Source organism: Nannobrachium achirus, assembly GCF_963921795.1.
Source record: "Nannobrachium achirus genome assembly, chromosome: 5".
Classification (NCBI taxonomy): Eukaryota; Metazoa; Chordata; class Actinopteri; order Myctophiformes; family Myctophidae; genus Nannobrachium; species Nannobrachium achirus.
The window spans coordinates 51,314,403-51,337,736 of NC_137814.1; the positions used below are offsets into that span (position 1 = coordinate 51,314,403).

The window sequence follows — 23,334 nt, forward strand, 5'->3', positions numbered from 1 at the left end:
AATGTTAGTTGAAATATGAGCATGTAAGGTTATAATATCATATCTGACTAGTTATGTTTATGTTATATTTATCTGGCCTTGATCGGACCCTCTCTGATTAATCCAGGATGTCTGTTTTCATGGGCAAGATTTATGTTGGTTGAAATCAGGTGATATTCTAGGCCAGATCTGACTAGTCATGGTTTGACTTGATCTGGCCCCAAACTGATTGGTCCAGGTCCTGACTGTGCTTGCTGGGAACAAAGTATTTACACAACTTTAGTACTGTACGGTAGCCTACTTATACAAGCTCAAAATGTGTCATAGTTGTGAGTTTGTAGATCAGCTACTTTCACTTAAAATATATATATTTCAATATAGCAATGCATTGATATTAAAAAGAAAATGCACTTGATGAGTAATATTTGACCAGGAGTATCTCTACTTTGACTCAAGTACTGGAGGATGAGTACTTTGTCCACCACTGGTCTTTACTAACAAACAGAGTTGAAGGAGCCACTCAGGACACATTTGATTGGCTTAAAGCAGTGGTTCTCAACCTGTGGGTCGGGAGCCCCAGGGGGGTCCCCATATTATTTTGGGGGGTCCCCAGATGATTAACTTAATGTGCAACATTGTCTTTTCAGTTTTTGATACCTCTAAAATGACAAATTAAACATTGACCAAATTGTCAAATATTAGAGGCAGAAACTGTGAAAATAGCAGATCTACATGCTCACAACGCCTCGCGACGCGAGTCCTTGTGAGCATGTAGATCTGGTATTTTCAAATGCCTCAACTCTTAGCACTCGTCAGGGTGGGGGGGTCCCCAGTTAAAATATGATTATTTTGGGGGTCGCGGCCTGACAAGGTTGAGAACCACTGGCTTAAAGGAACATTTCACATTTTCATGTACTGTAGGTGCACAGCAAAGATTTGTTTCTGCCCCGGAGTCTGTGACATCATCATCTCACAGAGTCCTGGCATCGTCACCCCCGTAGCTCACATTCTATTGGACAGCATCGCTGACATAACAAAAACAACAACAAAAGAAGTGTAAAATAAATCATTATGATAATTGTCACCAGCTCTGATGCAACTGAACCTGAAAGAGGTCGACCGAACCTGCGTTCAGAAAATTCTTTTGAACCAAGTTGGATTTACATGAGCTCTCGCCTTGCTTGCTTGCTTCGGTCACTATATTGTTCGGAAGACCAGAGCACAAGCACAAACAAAGCGTCTCAAAACTAAATCCGATTGGACATCATCCTGGTGTTCAGCTTCAAGAAAAACGACCTCAGCTTGCACAGCTTGCACTTCTTCTTCTTCCTCTTCTTCTTCTTCCTGTTCTTGCCTTTCTTGTAGACTCCTTTGTACACGCCCCCCTGCTCGTCCTCCTCCCCCTCGTCCACCCAGGGCACCCAGGCCCCGCCGTGCCTGTCGGGATTGGCTCGCGGGTCGTCGGGCGGAAAGTGAACCGGCACGGCGGTCCGGTTGTAGTAGACGAGCCGCTCCAGCAGGACTTGGACCACGTCTGGCCTCTGGTCCGCCAGGTCCCAGCGCTCGTACGGGTCCTCAGTGATGTTGAACAACCAGATGTTTTTGTTGGCGGCAGTTTTGGACGTGGAGGCCGACGAGGTTCGTTCCAGGTTCCACCAGCGGCCAGGGAGAGTGGTAAGTACCTGGAGACAAGAAATTGAATATTAATTGTATATTGATTTAACCTGGTTAGTCCACACTGTGTGTTCAACTGGGGAAACTTCACTATTATGTGAGCATGCCACAGGCAGTAGTCCAGTGACAGAACAGGAACATCACCTTCCATTCAAGAAAAGGACAGTAAACATTTTCAGCGGCTGAACAATTAGAGGGTAGCACAGGTCTGCCCGGAACACATTACTCGAGAGCCGAACCGAGGCATTTCGGGGCGATTTAGGACGGGAACCCCTTTTCTTTTTGCTATGTACAGCAGTGGTTCCCAAACTTTTCAGGTTGAGACCCAAAAGAGAAATTAGACCTTAAATAGACATACGCATTACATTTTCAAAGTAATTGTGAAAATAAGCATTGGACACATTAAGTGTCTAAAGTCCCGGCCAGATGGGGTAAACTTTCTCTGTCTCCATTTATGATCGGATCCATTTTGAATCGGCTCCATTTCGGAACGGATCCAATCACTCTTGGTGCAGTTTCGTGCCGGGGATAGTAAATCAGAATGTTTCTGGGAAATTCGGTTCAGTCCATGCTATACCTCTATCAACAATAGTTATGTATTTATGTACTTTTCAGTGTTTGCCAACCAGCTCAATTTCAACTCAGCTTCCAACCATCAATCTATCAATCAATACCTGAGGAGGAACCCAGTCGCCATGACCTGGATCTCCAGTAAGCAGCTTCCAGTCCCCAACTCTGATGGCAGCCTGGACGGACGTGTCCCACACTGGCTCGGATGACTGGAACTCAGCCTGGGGTTTGGGTTGGAGATCTGGCAGGAGGAGCTGGGGCTTGAGTTGGGATGGGTGGTGGGGTTTGGGTTGTGGCAGTCCTGACAAAGACACGTTCTGGTACTGAGATTGAGTCTGGCTGCTGTGTGACATCAAGTGTAACTTAGATTGGGGCTGGGGCTTTTCCTGGCCTAGTTCTGACAGTGACAGGTTTTGGCTAGAGGTCAGGGTCTGAATGGGCGGTGGATTTAACAGTCTCTTGTACTTGGAGAGGGGTTGGCTCTCGGAGTAGACTTGAGACTTGGTTTCAGGTTTAAGTTTGGATTTGGATAGGGGCTTAATCTTGGGGAGTGGCTTGGATTTTTGGAGGGGCTTAATCTTGGGGAGTGGCTTGGATTTTGGGAGGGCCTTGTTTTTGGGGAGTGGCTTGGATTTTGGGAGGGGCTTAATTTTGGGGAGTGGCTTGGATTTTGAGAGGGGCTTAATCTTGGGGAGTGGCTTGGATTTGTGGGGATGCTTAATCTTGGGGAGTGGCTTGGATTTGGTGAGAGGCTTAAGCTTGGCTTTGGGACGGGGTTGGGAATGAGACTTCTTAGTGGCCTTTGATTCTGATCCCAACTTGGACCCCTTTTTTTGTTGGGGCTTCTTGACCTTCCTGGGCTTTTTGGGGGCCGGACCCGTGGCTTTCTTAGACGTGACTGTCAAGACGAAGGAAACATCAATTACATTTAGCATTCAATTAAATGTTAAATTGTGCATTTATATAGTGCCTTTATCCAAGGTACTTTACATAGACTGTGCATTACAATCACCCATTTACACACACATTCATACACCGATGGCAAATTCAAGTGGTTAATTAATGGAGCGGTGTACACAATTCTTCAGTGGCTCAAGTGCTAGTGGATGAGAACTCAGAGCAGAGAATAACATTGTTTTGTCCTCGAAGAACTCTGTTCAGTTTGGCAAGCACTGCCAAACCCGAGTCTAGAGTTTTAAGTATGCTGCAGCCTTAATTTGTATTTTCCAAAATAAGTGTTTCATGACAAGTAGCTCAAGACTAGAGGGGGTTGACTTTGTAGTCTATTTTGGAATACTGCTCGTAATTGTTCTATTTCTGTCTTTTACTGTCCATTCATAATTTGAAAGACAATATAACTGAAAATGAGGGTGATTACAAGTTAACACTTTGTTGTACGACGTGTCATGTGCAACGTGGAGATTAAGAAGGGTTTTAAAGACAGAAAAGAAAGGACATAATGACACTTAAAGGAGTAGTTCACCCCCCAAATGACTTTTTGTCTATTGATTGAAGGAAACCATGCAAGGCACCAACCTGCTCATCGGAACCAATTAGGGATTCAGCATCTTAGTCAAGGACACTTCGACACTAACTCTGGGGGAGCCCGGGATCGAACTGGGAACCTTCCGGTTGCCAAACGGACACTCTACTTGTTTAGTAACAAAAGGAAAATAATGAATCTTTCCCACCGTTTAATGAACGGCTGTTCATCCCTTCATCTTCTTGTCCTCACCTTACACTGAGCAACACTTTTTTATATCCCTCCCATCCTTCTCTTATTCACCCCTTCTTATACCCCTTATTCTTATTACCCCTTCTTATTCACTCCTTCCTTTCCTTTTTACGCCATTCCTTCTCAACGTTCCTCCGTCTTCCCCCTTCTTTTCTTTCCCTGTCTTTCATAGCTGCATACCTCGTCCTGATGGTCTTGACGTCATAAGACACACCTCTGCTCAAAGGTATGGTCTGTTTCTGAGCACCTTATAACAATTCCTATAACAGCAATCTCCTATTCAAAGAACGCTCACGACTGTATTCCCTTTAATGGTGTCAGTGTTCACCTGGAGCTACTTTCTTCTTCTTCTTCCCAGGAGGTGTCTTCTTGGTGGCTGGAGCCGGGTGTCTGTTCAGGGGGTCTATGTTGTGTAGTATCTCCAGGCGGGGTGACTCCTTGCCCTCGCTGAGGGTGTCCCACACATCATAACCATCGAGACCCTCACTCTGAAGAAAACATAACAATCAAAATGATTCTACAGCGTGTTGTCTATCTATCGTACTGTACTACCATATGTCTTTATGTACAGCAGGGCCCTGTTCTCCTTCAGTACAGTAAGCATGTCCGATGTGGTCATTGGTGGCCCAATATCACCAAGACATACAGTGTCATAGTTTTTTACTTTTTCTGTTTTGTATGTATCTATGGAGTTAACATTACACTAATAGACCCCCAGGTGTGTGGTTATAATATGCAAATATGTATTCCCTGTGTAGTTTTGGTGACTTCCTGAAAGCTGAGTCAAAAGGCCCAATTGAAATACCGTACACTGATATAATGACATCATAATATCATCCCACTGTGGGTGTGGTTAACTTCAACTGGGTCACCACCTGACAACCAGGCATACTTAATGAACAGGTGGGTGTGGCCACCTAATAACATAATTTGAACACTTTCTGTAAATTTTTTATACTCCTCCAAGTATAATCATAATACCTGACCATTATGTTGTAGAGGGGAAAGATTACAGCACAATGTCTTTAATGTAAAGACCATAGAGTATATATAAAATAGAGAGCGGACGAGCCCCGCCCCCACTATCATTTCAATGCAAGTGCTCAGTGGCGTTTTGAAGCAACGGCTACGTGCTAGCATGTAGCTAATCCAGGTGCATTCTGGGGGAAATTGGAACCAGCTCTGGTTCCAAAATGACGTCACGCTGCTCTCCGCTCAGAGGAAGGATTGTCTGGAGTGGAGGGGGCAGGGCCAAAATGCGCGTTTAGGCTGCAGTTCCAACTTTGGCCACCATCGGGGTTGCTTCAAATCTAGCCCTGGGTTCTGGGGGCTTGGTAAAGACAGACTTGGAGACACATCTGATTCTTTTTTTTTTTTTAAATCTCTGGGACATAGCTGACCATTCCTACTAGAATATTAAGACAGATGACCAAAAAGGTGCAAAGTCAAAGTTTATAATGCGTTACTAAATAAATGCATCACTGCACAGTATGACAGCCATCTTAGGTGTACTATATCAGTGGTTCTCAACCACTTATTTTGGGGGGTCCCCAGATGATTAACACTTGTGCTAATGTGCAACATTGTTTTCTCTCTCAACAGTAAACTAACCAACATAAAATGTAAGTGTATAGAGGGTACTATCTACACATTTCTAAAGTGACAATTTAAGGGCTTTTTAATACCTCTAAAATGACAAATTAGACATTGGCCAAAATTGTCAAACATTAGAGGCAGAAATTGTGAAAATATCTACATGCTCACAGTCACAACGCCTCGCGGTTGCGTGGCGGTGTGAGCATGTAGATCTGCTATTTTCACAATAGAACCGTGTTATACAAAATGTAATGCCTCAACTCTTAGTGCTCGTAGGGTGGGGGGTCCCCAGGTTAAATATGATTATTTTGGGGGTCACAGCCTGAAAAGGTTGAGAACCACTGTACTATATCATAGGTGATAAGCAGTGTTAACAGTTGGCCGATTAGCAGAAACCCTGCCAGAGGTGCCACCAACCTGGCTGATGTTCCCTCCAGCCAGTCCCACCAGCGTGGGGAACCAGTCTGTGATGTGGAGCAGGGCTTTGGAGGTCCTCCTCCGTCGCTTCAGCAGGGGGCTGTGGACGAATGCCACCCCACGGACTCCCCCCTCCCAGTAGGTCCCCTGGGAAGTGGGAACAGAGATCTACATGACAAACTGACAAGTCGCCTTATTCGCCTACCAGGTACCAGATCTGAGGTTCAAATGGTTAATTAAAGGAGTTATGGAGGTATAACACATTTATGTCAAAGCGTGTAGGAGGTTGATGAAAGTAAACAGCGGAGATGCCGGTGGCAAGACCACCAACATTCCAGCGCTGAACACAATTCTTCAGTGGCTCAAGTGCTAGGCAGACTAATGAGTGGGTGAGAAGAACTCAGAGCTTAGCCGAAGTGAGAATCAAATACTTTTGTCCTCTAAGAACTCTGTTCAGTTTGGCAAGCCCTGCCAAACCCGAAAAAGTCTAGAGTATTAAGTATGCTGCAGCCTTAATTTATATTTTGCCAAAATAAGTGTCTCATGACAAGTGGCTCAAGACTAGAGGGGGTTGACTTTGTAGTCTATTTTTGAATACTGCTCGTAATTCTTCTATTTCTGTCTTTTACTGTCCATTCATTTGAAAGACTGACACATTGTCCAATATAACTGAAAATGAGGGTGATTACAACACTTTGTTGTATGACCTGTCATGTGCAACGTGGAGATCAAGAAGGGTTTTAAAGACAGAAAAGAAAGGATATATGACACTTAATGGTATGCACACAGTTTTAAATGTGCAAGAATGTTATAAAAAAAGAGTAGGTTAAAGCACATAAAATGTACAGTATGTATCAAGTAAGTACTTTACGGCCGCGCAGGGGCCAGTTGCTCCCGCCTGTGAAAGGCTGGGCGCCGTTATCCGTGGAGTAGATGATGACACTGTTCCGGTAGTATCCGTACTTCCTGAGGGCGTACGTCACGTTGTGGACGGCCTCGTCCACCGTGGAGACCATGGCAGCAAACTTGCGCCTGGCGATGTTGGTCATGTCGCGGTACGGGTAGATGTAGGACTTGGGAGGTTGCAGGGGGGTGTGGACCGCCTGAGAAGACCAGATACTGCGTTTAGTTGTTTGTAGGCCTGTCACGATTTACTAAACCCACGATTCGATTCGAATCACGATTCAAGGTTGACGATTCACGATGTCACAATGTTTTCACGATTTTTTCACCAAATTTATTTTCCAGAGAAATTACCCAAAAAAATCCACAATTCTTACAATTCCAGTATTTTTTTTGCTTTTAACAATACTGTTTTCTCTTATGCTCTTTTCAATACAGTAGAACTATCAAATGACAAAAAACAACAATAACATTTCAGTTCACTTGTCTTCTCTTACAAGGAATCCTGTATGTTTTAGATGTTCTCTTATCCTCTATACAGTAGCAAATAGCAAATGACAGATAGTGTAAACTTATCAATTCTTAAATGTCAAATCCTGTTCTTTTTTTAAACAACACTCTTACACTTTTTTCAATACTGTATCAAAGAATGCATTTTTTTTGTGGTACATATCAAGCCAACTGTAATGTAAGCCAGGCACAAACTAAGGCATAATAACAACTCTTACCCTCTTTTCAAAATCAATAATTCATCAAAGTCAAGACCTAGTGTCTCATTGTGGATAGACTGTTCAAAGTCCCTGACTTTCTAACACACCATTCCACCAGCTTATATATTGAATGTGTCAATTCTTGTTTACCATTCCACCGGCTTATATATTGACTGTGTCAATTCTTGTTTTCACTAGAAACGTTGTTTCCACATTGTAACCAGTGGCAGAGACATGCATCTGTACGTAGCATTGTTGTTGTTAGCCCTTAGCACTGATTAGTGCTATGCTCTGTAGCAGCAAAGTAATGACACAGCACTCAACTAACTGCTCTCTTTGTCAATCGAAATCGCGGAGCTCTGCTCTGCAGCCCAATGGAGGCACGCTGGCAGCTGTGAGTGGGTGAGCCTTCCTACTGTAGCTGCCGCTGCCTGTGTCTGCCTGACGTTAGACGTTGAACACGCAGAGACGTTGAAGACAGAATGGAGATTAAGTCGAGGGCGACCTCTGGTGGTCGAATCGCGATTCGTTTATTAAAAAATCGATTTTCACCGTCCCCCAATAAAATCGATTTAAATCGATTTTTTCGTAAATCGTGACAGGCCTAGGGAGTTGTAATTGTTACCGTTTACCCTTGGTACAGTACTGTATATATACTGTACTACAGTATGTATACATCCATTAATCTTCAAATGTGCTTGTGTTGTGTTGTGTTGCAGTATTAATATCACTATCACGGGCGGCATAGCTCAGGGGTAGAGAAACCGTTATTAGAGCACAAAGGGTTCCCGAAGGGTTCCCAGTTCGAATCCGGGCTCCCCCTGAGTTAATGTCGAAGGGTCCTTGGGCAAGACTCTGAACCCCACATTGCTCCCGGTGAGCTGGTTGGTGCCTTGCATGGTTTCCTCTGCCACCGGTGTATGAATGTGTGCGTGAATGGGTGAATGTAATGCACAATCTCTGTAAAGCGCTTTGGATAAAAGCGCTATATAAATGCACCATTTACCATTTATCACTAGAGCATCGAAGTATGACATCCCTGACACAGCAATTTACAATTTAGGCATTTGTCAGATGCTAATCCAGAGCGATTTACAATAAGCAAAGCCACTAGAGGGCACTATCCCCCTGCTGGGTCACAGGGTTACTTTTTCTATTGGAATTCCCATAGGAAAATGTTAGATCGCGTTGTATAAGAACTGTGTTCCAAAAATAAATAAATCACCCCTGTGATTTTACTCACATGGATATGACTCACTATGAAAAAATACAAATGTATCCAATTTATAACACAGACGTTATCAAATGTAACTCAATATCATAACCGACACAGAGTCACATACCTGATGAAATATCCGGGCTGATTTGTTTATTTTTGGAACACAGTTCTTATATGAAGCGATCTAAAGATTTGCCCATGGGAATAACAAAACAAAAAGTATCTCTGGGACCCACGGGTAATGGGAGTGACGTCTGGACTGCTCCATAGTGTTCAGTGCAATTCATGCTCCCTCGTCCACCCTATGAGAAATGGGGGCAGTGGCTCAGGGGCAGAGTGGTTCCCAGTTCGATCCCGGGCTCCCAGAGTTAGTGTCGAAGAGTCTTTGGGCAAGACTCTGAACCCCTAATTGCTCCCGATGTACAGGTTGGTGCCTTGCATGGTTTCCTCCGCCATCGGTGTGTGAATGTGTGTGTAAATGGGTGAATGTAATGCACAAATGTAAAGTGCCTTGGATAAAGGCGTATATAAATGCACCATTTACCATTTACCTTCTGATGTCAAAAACCTTTCTTCTTTTTTCCCCCCGAAAACTACATTTTGATGTCATCCAGAACCTCTGATAACTTTTCTGCGGACTCTACTGGACTCCGAGTGTCCTGAAGTATTTCAGAAAGCCTGTCCGAAATGACTTTTTTTTTTTTCCGACGTCGGAAAGAGCATTTGACCTTTCTCACTGTACTGGTACTACTGTACCTGAAGGGATAGCAGCAGGAAGAGGGGCTTGGCTGTGGGGTCATGGCCCTCCAGAATCTTACGGACCCTCTGTGTGTAGAGCAGGGTGGAGTACCTCCCCTCCTGGCCCCAGGCCACGGCCTCGTCCGCATGGAGGTCATACCCGCACAGCCCGGGGCCATCGCAGGAGCCATAGCTGGGGAAAGATCACACATTCTTTTTAGTAAAGTCTCCCAGGTGGACATGCATTAGGCCAGTGGTTCTCAAACCCGGACCCCCAAACACTCATTAGCCCGCAGACCCCCTTTTGAAAAGAAAAGCCAGGCAGAAATCTTAAGAGAAGATTTCCATGGCTCTAGCAATGATTCCCAACCATTTTAATTACGACATGCATTAGGCTACGGACTCCCATTTAATGGCATTCTTTGTTACAGAACAATAAGGGTCCATTTGGTTTCTGGGGACCCCCTGGAACTACCTCAAGGACCCCTGGTGGTCCCTGGACCCCACTTTGAGAACCAATACAATAGGCAACGGATCGCCAGTCGATATCAGTTTCTCTGGGACCGCAATCTAACCAGAAAAATGATGTTAATTTAACTGAGATTGTTCTAAATGGATAGACATAATAGTTGCAGAGTGAGGGACGCAGACAGATTGGTGATTAGACAGACTAGCCTCACAGTTGGTGGCCACTGTTGCTAGGATGCAAGTAAGGTAAACTACAGTAGGTGCACTCTGAGTTCTATAATTGGAAACCCTAGTGCAGTTGCCGTTGTTAAGAGAAGACTACATAGAGCAGTTATCAGAGCACTTGGAGGCCAGACTATCACATCAGTCATGTATGAGGTAGTGTGCACACTATGGTCCTTTAAACAAAACAAAAGGCACTGCCTTTTACATTAAACCCTATGAGAAATGACAGCATACCGGGCAGCTGTCAGACGGCGCTGATCAGAGTGCCTTTTTCTGGCTTTGAGTGCTTTTTGAAGTGGAACATTTCTAAATGTTGCCTGACTTCTGCTTGACAGAACAATATATAAAACCTACATTCATGGGTTTTGTTATATTCACCATGGCGTTGTATTAACATAGGCCTGCCTATTTACCTTTTACAGAGGGCGCTAGAGAGTTTTTCTCTGTGTGCTGCTTCAAAAACATCTTTTCACTTCCTCCCAAGTCAAGGAAATTAAATCTTGTCCCAAGTAAGGAAGTGACAGGGAATTGTCTGACACACACACACACACACACACACACACACACACACACGCACATTCCTGGATTTATAGAGAAGACAAGCAGAAAACAGCTTGTGTTGAGTAATTGCACTGGCAATGTGTCTTTAGCATTGGCCCCATTGTTTCCAGCGTTGGCCAGGTTATTGCATCCCTCTCTCCCTCTCCCTTGCTGACGTCAACCGGGTGCCTAACAACGCTGGTTTTCGCTGCTGTAAGGCTGGCATGTCCATAAATGCCAATGTTATTATTATTGAACTGCACCCCACGATAAGCACTTGGAGTTGAGGCATTACCTTTAGTTTGACTCGGTTACACAGATAAACATTGTGATCTTGTAAAGAAGCTATTTTCAAAATTGTGGCCTCTTTTTTATAATATTCAACAAATTGGCCAATGTTTTTCCAGTTCTTATTGTGTAGTTCGTTGGTCACAAGTTTACTATGATAACCGGCACATCTTGTCCACGTATCTCTGTCTGTACGTCACGCCTAACACTGTGGTTCTATGGGTTTGTCACTCTGACATCATGCTCTGATGTCACTGTGATGTCAGGGGAACCACTCTTAACAGAATGGGTTTGCCGCTCTGACATCACGCTCTGGCTTGATGTCCTTTTATGCTCATATACATTATGGAGATCGCTGATGTCATCAATATTAAGGGCATATCTGGGAATGCCAATATTTGGTAATGCCCATATATGGGCATGTTCTGACATCACATCATTGACTATCATGCAAGGGGTCTCCATATATGGGTAACTGGTCCGATATACATCACTGGCCAGATGGCCAAGAATCGGCACGACAGGTCGCATAGTTAGTTTTCATGCATTAATGGTCTTTTCTTAACTTGTCTAATCGTGACATCTGGGGACCCCCAAAAAATCATGAGGTTACACCCCTGGGGGTCCCGACCCACAGGTTAAGAACCACTGGCCAAGGGTACGTAAAGGAAATACCCTCCCTGATTGGTATTTCATCTCATCGTTGCGGTTACTGCAAGACCTCAACCCCATTGGTCGAGCCATGAACTGCTGTGCTGAATCCAAACCAGAATAAACTTGGACTCTTGGAGACTAGCGCTTCAAAAATCCCTCCCGATCCTTGGGGCTTGATACTGTATATACAGTGACCATATATGGGCATATTTGTCCACACACGTCGCTGCCAATATAAAAGCTGCTGATGGAGCAGGTAGTGTTCATTGAATATTGCACAGCAAAAGATTTTTTGCCCTTAGGAAAGTCAGGGTAGGCATACAACGGCAAAACGACGGGTCAACGTGGTCACGTTAACATACATCTTCCAACATACATTTTCCAATATCTGGGCGTTATAGGGGTACTCCCCCCCCTAGTCCGCCCCCTAGTCCCCCCCCTAGTGGCAAAAAAGAGAAGACTTCTGGGAACTCAGATTCTTATAGGGGTGACAAGGCGGCAACACCAACAACAAAAGACAAAGGTTCGGGGAACTTAGATTATAGGGGCGACAAGGCAGCAACACCAACAACAAGAGAGAAAACTTCTGGGAACTCAGATTCTTATAGGAGTGACAAGTCAGTAACACCAACAACAAAAGAGAGAACTCCTGGGAACGTAGATTATTATAGGGGCGACAAGGCAGCAACACCAACAACAAAGGAGAAAACTTCTGGGAACTCAGATTATTATTATAGGAGCGACAAGGCAGCAACAGCAACAATGCCAGGCCCCGCCAGTCTTTCCAAGATAGTAGCTGCCCCCAGTGACAGCTTCTGGGAGTTGGGAATGTACCATAGCACAGTGAAACGTGTGGAGGATGCACACCGGCTCTGCAGCGACCTGATGATGTGCCTGCAGGAGCGTTCACGTGTCGAAAAGGCCTATGCAGAGCGTCTCAAGAATTGGGCCAAACGCTGGAGGCAAGCCATCAACAAAGGTCCACAGACCGGCACATTGGAGCGAGCGTGGGTTGGCCTGTGCTCGGAGGCCGAGAAGGTGAGCGAGCTCCACATGGAGGTTAGGTCGTCGCTGATGGGAGAGCTCTACCAGAAGGTGAGGAAGTTTCAGAAAGACTGCTTTCACAGACAGTTTGGCGGTAAACTCAAGGAGACCCAGGATGCAGACGAAGCCTTCTTCGCAGCACAACAGCCCTGGGCAAAGAACCTCAAAGTAGTGGAGGTAGAGAAGAAATTATATCACACAGCCCTTAAGGAGGAGAATGAAGTATGGAGCCGAGAACACAGGGACGACCCAGACTATCAGAAGAAACTCCAAATCCAGTTGGAGAAATGTCAGCAGGAGGTTCAGAAGACTCAGGAACGTTACGAGAAGGCCCTGGAGGATTTGGACAAGGCCACCCCTCGATACAAGGAGAACATGGATAAAGTATTTGAGCAGTGGCAGCAGTTTGAAGAGAAACGCATCTGCTTCTTCAGAGAGCTGCTACTGGAGATCAAAAAGCAAATTGATCTCTCCATCGTTCGCAACCTCCAGGCAATCTACCGCACGTTGGAAGACACACTCTCAGCTGCCGACACCAAGGAAGACATGAAGTTGTTCCGGACCAATAATGGGCCGGGCATGCCCATGACCTGGCCCCGGTTTGAGGATGGGCCCTGCAGACTTAGAACCCAGAAGATCAACGTAACACGCAAACGTTGATCAAAATAGCAAAGCTTCTACATTCTCTAATTGTGTTGGCTTCTTTTTTTAAGTAATGAATTACAGAAATGATGCATTTCTGTAATTCAGTATTTTCTGGAGTTATCATGTTAACATTGACTGTCCATATTTAGGTTTTGGACTTATTTAGGCTGTTCAGTTATTCTGTATTGTCTGACTTGTGTCTGCCGTTTCAGTACTGTTCTGCATTTAGTCTTGTACTGTTGTGCCTTGTTATTCTGTATCTTGTTTGTAGTATTGTTCTCTTTGTTACCTGTCTGCCGTGTTTACTGTTACCTGCCTTGTCACACCCTCTGTATTGCTCATTTATCTGTTAGCCTATCCCAGTGTTGATTGTCTGTTTGAGTCCACCTATGTCTTGTTAGTCCTTGTCTATATATTTGCCCCTGTGTCTTCAGTCCCTTGTCAGGTCGTTGTTTATTGTTAGTGTGTTCTGTATGAGTGTGGGCTACAAGCCTTTCTGTATTATATTCCTCAGTTGTGGAATTAAACATATAATTGAACTTTGAATCCTGCTCTTGTGCGTTTGTCGTACTGCATATTGGGTCCTCTGAACCGCACCCTGACAGGGAGTGTATAATTAAACCATTTGGTTTAAACCATTTGGTTCCGTAAGGGTCGTTTTGGGTTAATTTTACGCTCTCAAGAGAAGGTCTATAAGGGTCCATTTGGTTACCAACTCTCCATCATTTAGCTGGAGACCACCTGGAACCCCCTCAAGGACCACTGGTTGAAAACCACTGCCTTAGAGAGAATCTATGCCATCGGCACTGTGATGTCTTCACTGTGTGTCTGTCTACAAACAACAGTACAAGAAGAGTATTGTGTAATAGTTTTGAGGCCAGATTAGGACGTCAGCAAACCAATGGCAGTACAGTGATATCAGTACTGTGACGTCAGGCATGACAACAGACAAAACAACTTTTTTAGAATAGAAAGGAGATTAGGTAGAAAACGCCTCTCCGACAATCACAATGCAACCTCTGGACCAATTGTGACGTCGCCGCCAACATAAAAACCATAGATGCAGCGGATAGTGTTCATTGACGAAGTTGACCGACAGAAAGGGAATCTACAAGAGAAAGAGAGATACACGTGAAATACCTGTCAATCCATACTACTGCTGAACAGGGGTAAAACAAACAGGATCAACAGATTGGTAAGATACCGGCTACATTGAGACTTTAAGGTCTTTCCATATGCAATTGAATATTGACCCAAGGAGGGGAAATCCTCCAGCAAGTGAAAATCCTCCAGATCCTATGATATCTTTATCCAGCGACAGCTTCTGGGAGGTGGGTAATTACAAAAGGGCAGTGAGGCGTGTTGATGATGCTAACCGTCTGTGTTATGACCTGATGAGCTGCCTGCAAGAGCGTGCACGCATAGAGAAATGCCACGCAGACCAGCTCACAGACTGGGCCAAGCGCTGGAGGCAACGCATAGACAAAGGTCCACAGTACGGCACGTTGAAGCAAGCGTGGGCCGGCCTGTGCACAGAGGCAGAGAAGGTGGGTGAGCTCCACATGGAAATGCAGTCGGGCTTGATGGGTGAGTCCTATGAGAAGCTGAAGAACTGGCAGAAAGACACTTTCCATACGCAGACGACTTGTGGATACAATAAGACCCGGGAGGCTGACGAAGGCTTCCGCAACGCACAACAGCCCTGGGCCAAGAAACTCGAAGCAGTGGAGATGATGAAGAAGGCATACCACTCTGCCTGTAAAAAGGAGATTCTAGTTAGCAGCCAAGAATACAGGAATAAGCTGGAGAGCAACATCCCAGTCTACCAGATGAAACAGGTGGAGAGATGTCAGCAGGAGGTTCATAAGACCAAGGAATATTACGAGAAGGCCCTGGAGGAGTTGGACAAGGCCACCCCTCATTACATTGAGGTCATGGAGCAGGTGTTTGAGCAGTGGCAGCAGTTTGAAGACAAACGCCTCTGCTTCTTCAGAGAGCTACTACTGGAGGTCAAGCAACACCTCGACCTCTCCACCAAACACAACTTCCAGGCTATCTACCACACCTTGGAAGACACTGTCTCAGCTGCGGATACCAAGGAAGACCTGAAGTGGTTCCAGTCCAATCACGGACCGGGCATGCCCATGAACTGGCCCCAGTTCGAGGACTGGCCCATAAACCGTAAACTGAACACTCAAGAGACAAAAAGGCTGTCAGATGATGTCACACTGACTGGTATCCGTGAGATTGAACCAGTGCAGCCAACCAAAACCAGCAGCACCCCCAGCCTCGCTGTACCAACTAATACACCTCTGGTGCGCTCGAACCCCTTAGAAAAGGTGATAAATGCTATGCAGGTCTTCAACCACATCTGTGTTAAAGAGGAAGTGAAACCTGCCAGCACCATGGATTGGTCAGACGAGGACACAGGCTTGAATGCTGGCACCAATGGTGACAGCAGCCCAGTTGAGGATGAGCCCCCGTTCGTGGTGTTATCAGTGCCCGTTAGAACTCTGTATGACCTCAGCTTCAAAGAAGGCGATGCGTTTACCAAGACAGGCAATGAAGATGGCCAAGATCAGGGTCGTGATAATGATTGTCCAGACAAGAACATGAGCGGAAACCCCTCGTCCACAAACAGCAGTGACAATGAAGATGACCAGGAACAGGGTAGTGATAATGATTCTCCAGACAATAACATGGGTGGAAGCCCTTTGTCCACAAACAGCAGTGACAATGAAGATGAACAAGATCAGGGTCATGATAATGATTGTCCAGACAAGAACATGAGTGGAAACCTTTTGTCCCCAAACAACAGTGACAATGAGGATGACCAGGATCCTTTGCCCACAAACAGCGGTAACAATGAAGATGACCAGGATCCTTTGCCCACAAACAGCGGTAACAATGAAGATGACCAGGATCCTTTGCCCACAAACAGCGGTAACAATGAAGATGACCAAGATCAGGATCACAATAATGATTGTCCGGACAAGAACATGGGTGGAAACCCTTTGTCCCCAAACAACGGTGACAGCAGCCCATCTGAGGATGAGCCTACATCTCCGGGGATATTGTATGAGGACTACGAGAGACTGGAACAACAGTACAAGAGGCTCTGCCTGAAAGCACGTGAGTTGAAAAAGATAGCCAAAGAATCTGGATCTGTTTCTGTTTCTGAAGAAGACCGGGATGATGATGATGACGATTGGTTAGAACAAGACATGGGTGGAAACCCTTTGTCCACCAACAACCATGACAACAACCCTGAATCTGATCCTGAAGAAGACCAGGACCAGGAAGATGATTAGTCAGACAAAGACACAGGTGGAAACCCTTTGTCCACCAATGGCGACGGCAACACGTTTGAGGATAGGCCAATTTGAGTCATACAAAGAATTTTGAGAATATTTGAGAATATTTGTTTGTTGAATTCATAGCGTCTGATCCACTGTCTTGCCATCTCTCCATGTTAGTGCAAGACTCACGTGATCAATATCACGCCAGAGATTCACAGGCAGGCCATGTTGTTGTGAAACCCTGTCTTGTTTGTCTTTTATTGCATTTAAATGTTTTATTGCTTTATTAGTGGGCTCAATCCATTTTGACAACCCAGTCATGTTGTTGTCGCTATTCTTTTATTCCTTTTTTACTGTAAAGCGAGACATCTTTAGGAGGGTTCTAGAACTGACCAATCAGCACGGAATGTCTTTTGCACACTGCCAGTAGCTAGGTGAACTTAGAGGCCTACACCTACACAATCTTAGTTTTTACATAATGTTTTATACTTTCTAAAATACGCAAGTTACATTTTAGGATGGAAGTCAATGGGGCATGGCTTTGTAAGAGGTCGTTTTTCCTACAACATTTGTACAAGTCAAATCATGCAAATCGCAGAAAACACAATCGCAGTAGACTATCATCATCAATAAGTCAGAGATCCCCAAGGGAGCTGCGCTGTTAGCGCACCCTGTCTTTTATTATTTAGTATTTATTTATATTCTCAAACCTTTGGTCCCCCATTCTTTCACTTAGAAGCTTCACCACTGAAGCACTTGTATTTTTTCAAAATGTTATAATGGAAGGATGTTGCTCGGTCTGTTACTGCAACATATTCCTGCGTGACCTTTAAAGAAGTAGTTCACCCAGGAAATTACTTCTTTTCTATCAATTAAACACCCCAATGAAGCCTTGAATTCAGAGATTCCGTTTTTTGTCACCGATAATTTGACGACCAGGTCATTGGTCATTTGGTCAATAGGAGATTCAGGAGGAGACTGCCGGAATGCAGCAGGAACAAAACAATCTCCATGAATTCAAGGCCTTGTGGGATGTGTAAATGAAGATACATAATTTTTGGGTGTTAAACTACCCCTTTAACACACTTTGTCCTATAGACGATGTCAATTGTAATTCTCATGAGTGTTGTTCATTTCTATGTTTTCCTTTTATCACTCTCTCTCTGAATGCAAATCTTCTCTTTCATAAAGGCGTTTCACTTGAAGCATCATATGTTCATTGTAGCACTAAAGCATTAAAGACACCACGCAAAATAGGCAATATGTTTGTCTGTCGTGTCTATCAAATTCATACAGTTTTAACTTAATTCAACACCACGTGTTTCAAGTTTCAATTGTCCAATGTGTGGCCCTTCACTCACTTTATCAAAGTCAGTATGGCCCCCTGGAAAGAGATGTTGCCCACCCCTGCATTAGACTCATCATGATGAGTCTAGATCTAGATTCCAGATCATCGGCCTCTACAGTATCTGAACCCTGAGCTGTATAGAAACCAGGCTTTCTCAATAATATGGTTAATATTTACCTGTAGTAATCGACGCTTCCTGTCAAAGAACCAAAGAAACTGTCAAAACCCCTTCTGGTAGGCAGACATGCCTTCCTGGAGAGCAGAGGAGAGAAGACAAGCTTAATATTTTAAAAAAATGATATGGCAGAAATATCAGACGCATTGTGAACTTGTAGATCAGCTATTTTCAAATGGCTGAAATGTATATGAAGTGGTTAATGTATGTTTTGTAATCATAATAATGAATATACAAAAAGCTATTAACTAAGGTTATCAAATTAATATAGTGGAGTAAAAGTACCATATTTTGGTCCGAGATGTGGTGGAGTAAAAGTATTACTCAAATACTCGCAAATACTCAAGTAAAAAATACCTCAGAATTGTACTCAAGTACAGTACTTTAAATGTACTTAGTTATACTTTAAACCCCGTTTTGTCCATAACTGACCTGTAGAATCCCAGGTGCCACTTGCCCACCATGTGTGTGGCATAGCCAGCCTGCTGCAGCCTCTGGGGCAGGGTGTCCATGTGTAGGGGCAGACAGCTGGGCTGGCGAGGGCGGATTATGGAGTGCTGGAGTCCTGTGTGGATCTGGTACCTGGCAAGAGGGAGTGGGTGATGTCGTTTTGTAGGCCAATCCATAATGCCACGAGTTCCCACCGCGGACTTTGAATGGAATTTTTAGCATTGGGTGGTTTTTGGATAAAGACTAAGAAAATAATCTCTGGTGCAGACAGAAATGGTACATTTATATAGCGCCTTTATCCATGGCGCTTTACGGAGATTGTGCATTACATTCACACACACATTGATTCATACACCGATGGCGGAGGAAACCATGCAAGGCAACAACCTGCTCACCAGGGGTTCAGAGTCTTGCTCAAGGACACTTTGACATTAACTCTGGGGGAGCCCGGGATCGAACTGGGAACGCTTCGGGAACCCTCTGTGTTCTAAATGGTTTCTCTACACCTGAGCCACTGCTGCCTGACAATCTTGCGATTCTTCTTTGAGCGGTGCTCCTGGAACAGGAGCTATAGATAGATCCAACATCTGGCTTTGTCCGGACAAAAGCAGATGGAAAAAGACTTGTTAAAAAATGTCCAGGGCTTAATTAAACTGAAGCGTGGCCTACAACAGCCAAGAACACAAAACGCAACACTAGATATGGCCTACATCTTGGCACAAACGACTCTAAGTTTGTTGTATTTGAATAATCTTTCTACTGGGAGCTGAGTTACAGTGTGCAAACTTCCCTTCCTTCCCTCCAAGATGAAGTTATCCCTTACTTTCTGCAATATACCCTATGGTAAAAAAACAAACAAAAAAACAATCACGTCAATTAGGACTACAAACTGTAGCCACAATAATCCAGTAGAATAATTGTTCTACTGTTCTACTGAATAACAAAAGTAAAATAATCAATACTGGATTATAGAAGTACTCTGTTACAAGTAAAAGTCTGGAACTCTAAATGTACTTGAGTAAAAGTAAAAAAGTATTGTCATCAAAATGTACCAAAAGTAGAAGCAGGCCTACTCATTGTGCAGCAATAGCACTTGAGTAAATGTACTTAGATACTAGTTAACTCCAGTGGTTCTCAACATTTTCAGTCCGCGACCCCCAAAATAATCATAATTGAACTGGGGACCCCCCCACCCTGACGAGCACTAAGAGTTGAGGCATTACATTTTGTATATCACGGTTCTATTGTGAAAATAGCAGATGTACATGCTCACAATTGCGAGGCGTTGTGAGCACTTAGATCGGCTATTTTCACAATTTCTGCCTCTAATATTTGACAATTTGGCAAAAGTTTAATTTTTCATTTCAGAGGTATACAAAAAGTCCTTATTGTCACTTTAGAAAGTGTTATACACTTAAACTTTATGTAGGTTTGTTTACTGTTCTAGTGAGAAAACAGTGTTGCGCATTAAGTTAATCATCTGGGGACGCCCCCAAAATAACCACAGGTTGAGTGAGAACCACTGGTTTATACCACTGAATAACACACAATTGTCATTGAGCTTTACCTGCCGGTGATGAGCTGGCTTCGGGACGGAGTGCAGATGGGCTGGACGTAATAGTTCTCCAGCTTCACCCCCTCTGCAGCCAGTTTATCCAGCGTGGGGGTCTTAATGGACGGGTTGTGGTAGCCAATGTCATTGTAGCCCTGTCATGGGGAGTGGAGGGTATTTTTACCTTTAATTAGCCACTAGTTAAGGAACTGAAAATACATTCATAATTATTATGGCCCCCTAACTATGGAATGAACTCCCTGTCACACTTAGAACAACAGACTTCCTAGCTTCCGCCGTGGCCTGAAGACTCACCTCTTCAGACTCCACCTAAGCCCATAGCACTTACCATAGCACTTGCCTACCCTCAATGACCATACATGACAGCTAGATAGCATTCTTACTTTTATATAACGTTTTTTACTGATTAGGTGCTTGGTCTACCTACGTTATTTTTTCTAGATTGATATTTCTATGCAATTGATGTATTGATGTTGATGTTTTGATGTATTACCTTGCTTATTGTATTGATGTATTACCCTGCTTATTGTAAGTCGCTCTGGATTAAGAGTGTGTGCTAAATGCCTAAACTGTAAATTGTAAACTCTATGTAAATAATTGTACGCATACCCACTCACACTCGTTGCCTGGTTGCGTCTGCCATCATGTGTGTGAATTGGTGTCAAGCACATTATTAAGCTCTTAGGATATACAGCATGTGTTATAGAGCAATTTACACTCTCACATTGCTGCATGGGTGCTTATCGGCTGGATAGGGTAACGGTAAAAATCCGACAAATAGCCATAACCTGGCTATTTTCCTCTGGTTTAAGTGCCAGTTCATGGCATTGTGGGTTTATTACATACATTATGAGTGACTATTCATCATTTTCAACAGTTGTGGGCGGGTGTATTTTCTGTTAACAGAAAATACAAGCGAGTGCAGGTGGCATGACATCAGAGCCAGCCAGTGGAATAAATCACACACATTCAGGGACATGCTGGCCATTGGGAAAAGCGGGACAACTCCCGAACGGCCGGTTCATTCCCGGCCGGTGCAGGCTGGCCATTAGGAAAAAAATTAAAATAAAATGTCGTCCTTCGTTCCATTTTGGGGGCTGGGCGGCCAACAAAGTAAATCGTCACTGTCGGGCAGAAACCTCGTATCTCCAAGTACATTCTTTCGCAAAGCAAAGCTCTGCTTCATCATACAAGGCCGTCACACAAAAGTAGTGAAAACAGCAGATCTACAAGCACACAGCGCCTCGCGGTGCGAGGCGTTGTGTGCTTGTAGATCGGCTGTTTTCACTAGTTTAAATCATTTTTAAAATGATAAATACAAAACAAACGGTTTTGATACAAGGTTTCCACCCAACAACGACGAAATATAACTCATGTAATTGGCCCACTGGCTTGTCACTTGTCATGAACTGAAATGGCAAATCTTTGAGTAGCAGCAGCGCTATAGAGAGAGATCTCTCTCTATAGCACGCAATGAGGGGCCTCTCCAACTATTTTTCCCAGGCTGAATCAGGGGCCCAGCACGTCCCTGCACACATTTTTCACTCACTCACACACCTGGTCATCTGTGAGGATGAATATAATGTGTGGCTGCTGCGGCCTCTTCCGCTCCAATGACGCCTCGTCGCTCTGAGTGCTCTCGAGGTGGTTGCTGTCATAGTGGGTTTCTACACGGCTGGCCCCCGTCCAGTCCACAGACAGACAGCCCAGGCTGAGCAGCCCACTGAGCACAGACAGAGTGGTAGAGGCACACATCTTTTCTCCCTGGAGAGAGAGAGCCAGAGAGGGAAAGAAAACACATTATGGAGAAAGGGGTTCCCACATTATTGTGTATCATTATTTTATGCTTTAACTAATTAGAAATTTGACCCGATTCTATTATAAGTGTCTTTTGAATCCTTCTAAGATTTTTTGAAAACCCTATGTGTCTATGTCAGCAATCTGGCCAGCCATCTTCAAAGAAAAGGTCCTTTTCACTTAACTGGAGCTCGGTTAGTCTGTTCTTGAGAGACTACTATGTCAGTGGTGCTCAAACCTTTTCATGTGAAGGACCCCCAAAATGATATGTATTTGTCAACGGACCCCCATCTCAAAATATTTAGTTCCAGGGACCACCCAGAAGCAAAATTTGAGTTACAAACGTTCGCTTTGAAAATACATATATTCAAAGATTTGCACACATTTTGACGACTTTTTCAAAAAATAGCAGATCTACAAGCTCGCAGCGCGGCACTCGGTGCCGCACTGTGAGCTTGTATATCTGCTATTTTTCACTGGTTAAAGCATTCAATAATTCTATGTCTAAATGGGGTAAATTGAGATGGTAAACTTTGTCATGTCAAGGTCCATTATTTATTCGGCATTTGAGCTACGGACAACCATTTGATGAGATTTAGCTTCTCAGACCCAAAAACGTATAATATTTTGTTATGGCTGGATTTTGTCCACAATTCCATGCTGTATTATTGATGTACAATATACATACAGTAGGCCTATGTATCTAAACCATAGGAGAGATAACAGGCAAACGTTGCTCAAAATATCATTCATTCTGTACATTCTCTAACTGCGTAGACTTCTTGTAAGTTAACAATAATGCAACTTGAGAGTGTAAAATGAAACCAAATGGACCGGAGAGTTAAAGATCTATAAGGCTCCATTTGGTTACCAGCTCTTCATCATTTAGCAGGGGACCTGGCTGGAACCCCCTCAAGGACTACTGGTGGTCCCCGGACCAGTGGTTGGAAACCACTATAAATCAGTTATTCACACTAGCCTTTCCCCTTCCTACTGTGTACACAACTCTATTAATCTATCTCCACTGATTTTTGTTTATGATTTTCCCTTCAAAAATGTTGTCCATAGTATTGTGCCATTTAACAAAACAAATAAACTTATGACCATATAACTCTATGGTTTAAATACAGAAGATAGAACATTGCATGCATTCCATGTAGTGGGCTTTGGTGTCCATGGCTAGAGTGGAGGGACACAGTAGTCTCATACAGCATTGAAGAATCACCACCAATCATCATACCTCTTGTGTGTCCTAAGCAGTTATTACAACTTTATCCGCATGCTGGG

At 44.1% G+C, this 23,334-nt stretch overlaps 2 protein-coding genes across 2 annotated transcripts; one reads left to right on the forward strand and one right to left on the reverse strand.

Annotated features, from left to right (window-relative positions):
* Positions 1-1,226: 1,226 nt before the first annotated feature.
* On the reverse strand, positions 1,227-22,005 carry LOC308285155 (arylsulfatase I-like; the record flags this gene model as incomplete). The annotated part of the gene is made up of 10 exons (XM_080725872.1): positions 1,227-1,661; positions 2,328-2,419; positions 4,287-4,446; positions 5,972-6,118; positions 6,838-7,074; positions 9,560-9,734; positions 18,230-18,304; positions 18,660-18,809; positions 20,245-20,384; positions 21,808-22,005. 10 exons carry the CDS (start codon positions 22,003-22,005, stop codon positions 1,227-1,229), a joined length of 1,809 nt encoding a protein of 602 aa, XP_080581998.1.
* Positions 12,479-13,420, forward strand: LOC308286098 (protein kinase C and casein kinase substrate in neurons 2 protein-like; the record flags this gene model as incomplete). The annotated part of the gene is made up of 1 exon (XM_080727056.1): positions 12,479-13,420. The coding sequence occupies one exon, from the start codon at positions 12,479-12,481 to the stop codon at positions 13,418-13,420; it is 942 nt and encodes a 313-aa protein (XP_080583182.1).
* Positions 22,006-23,334: the final 1,329 nt, after the last annotated feature.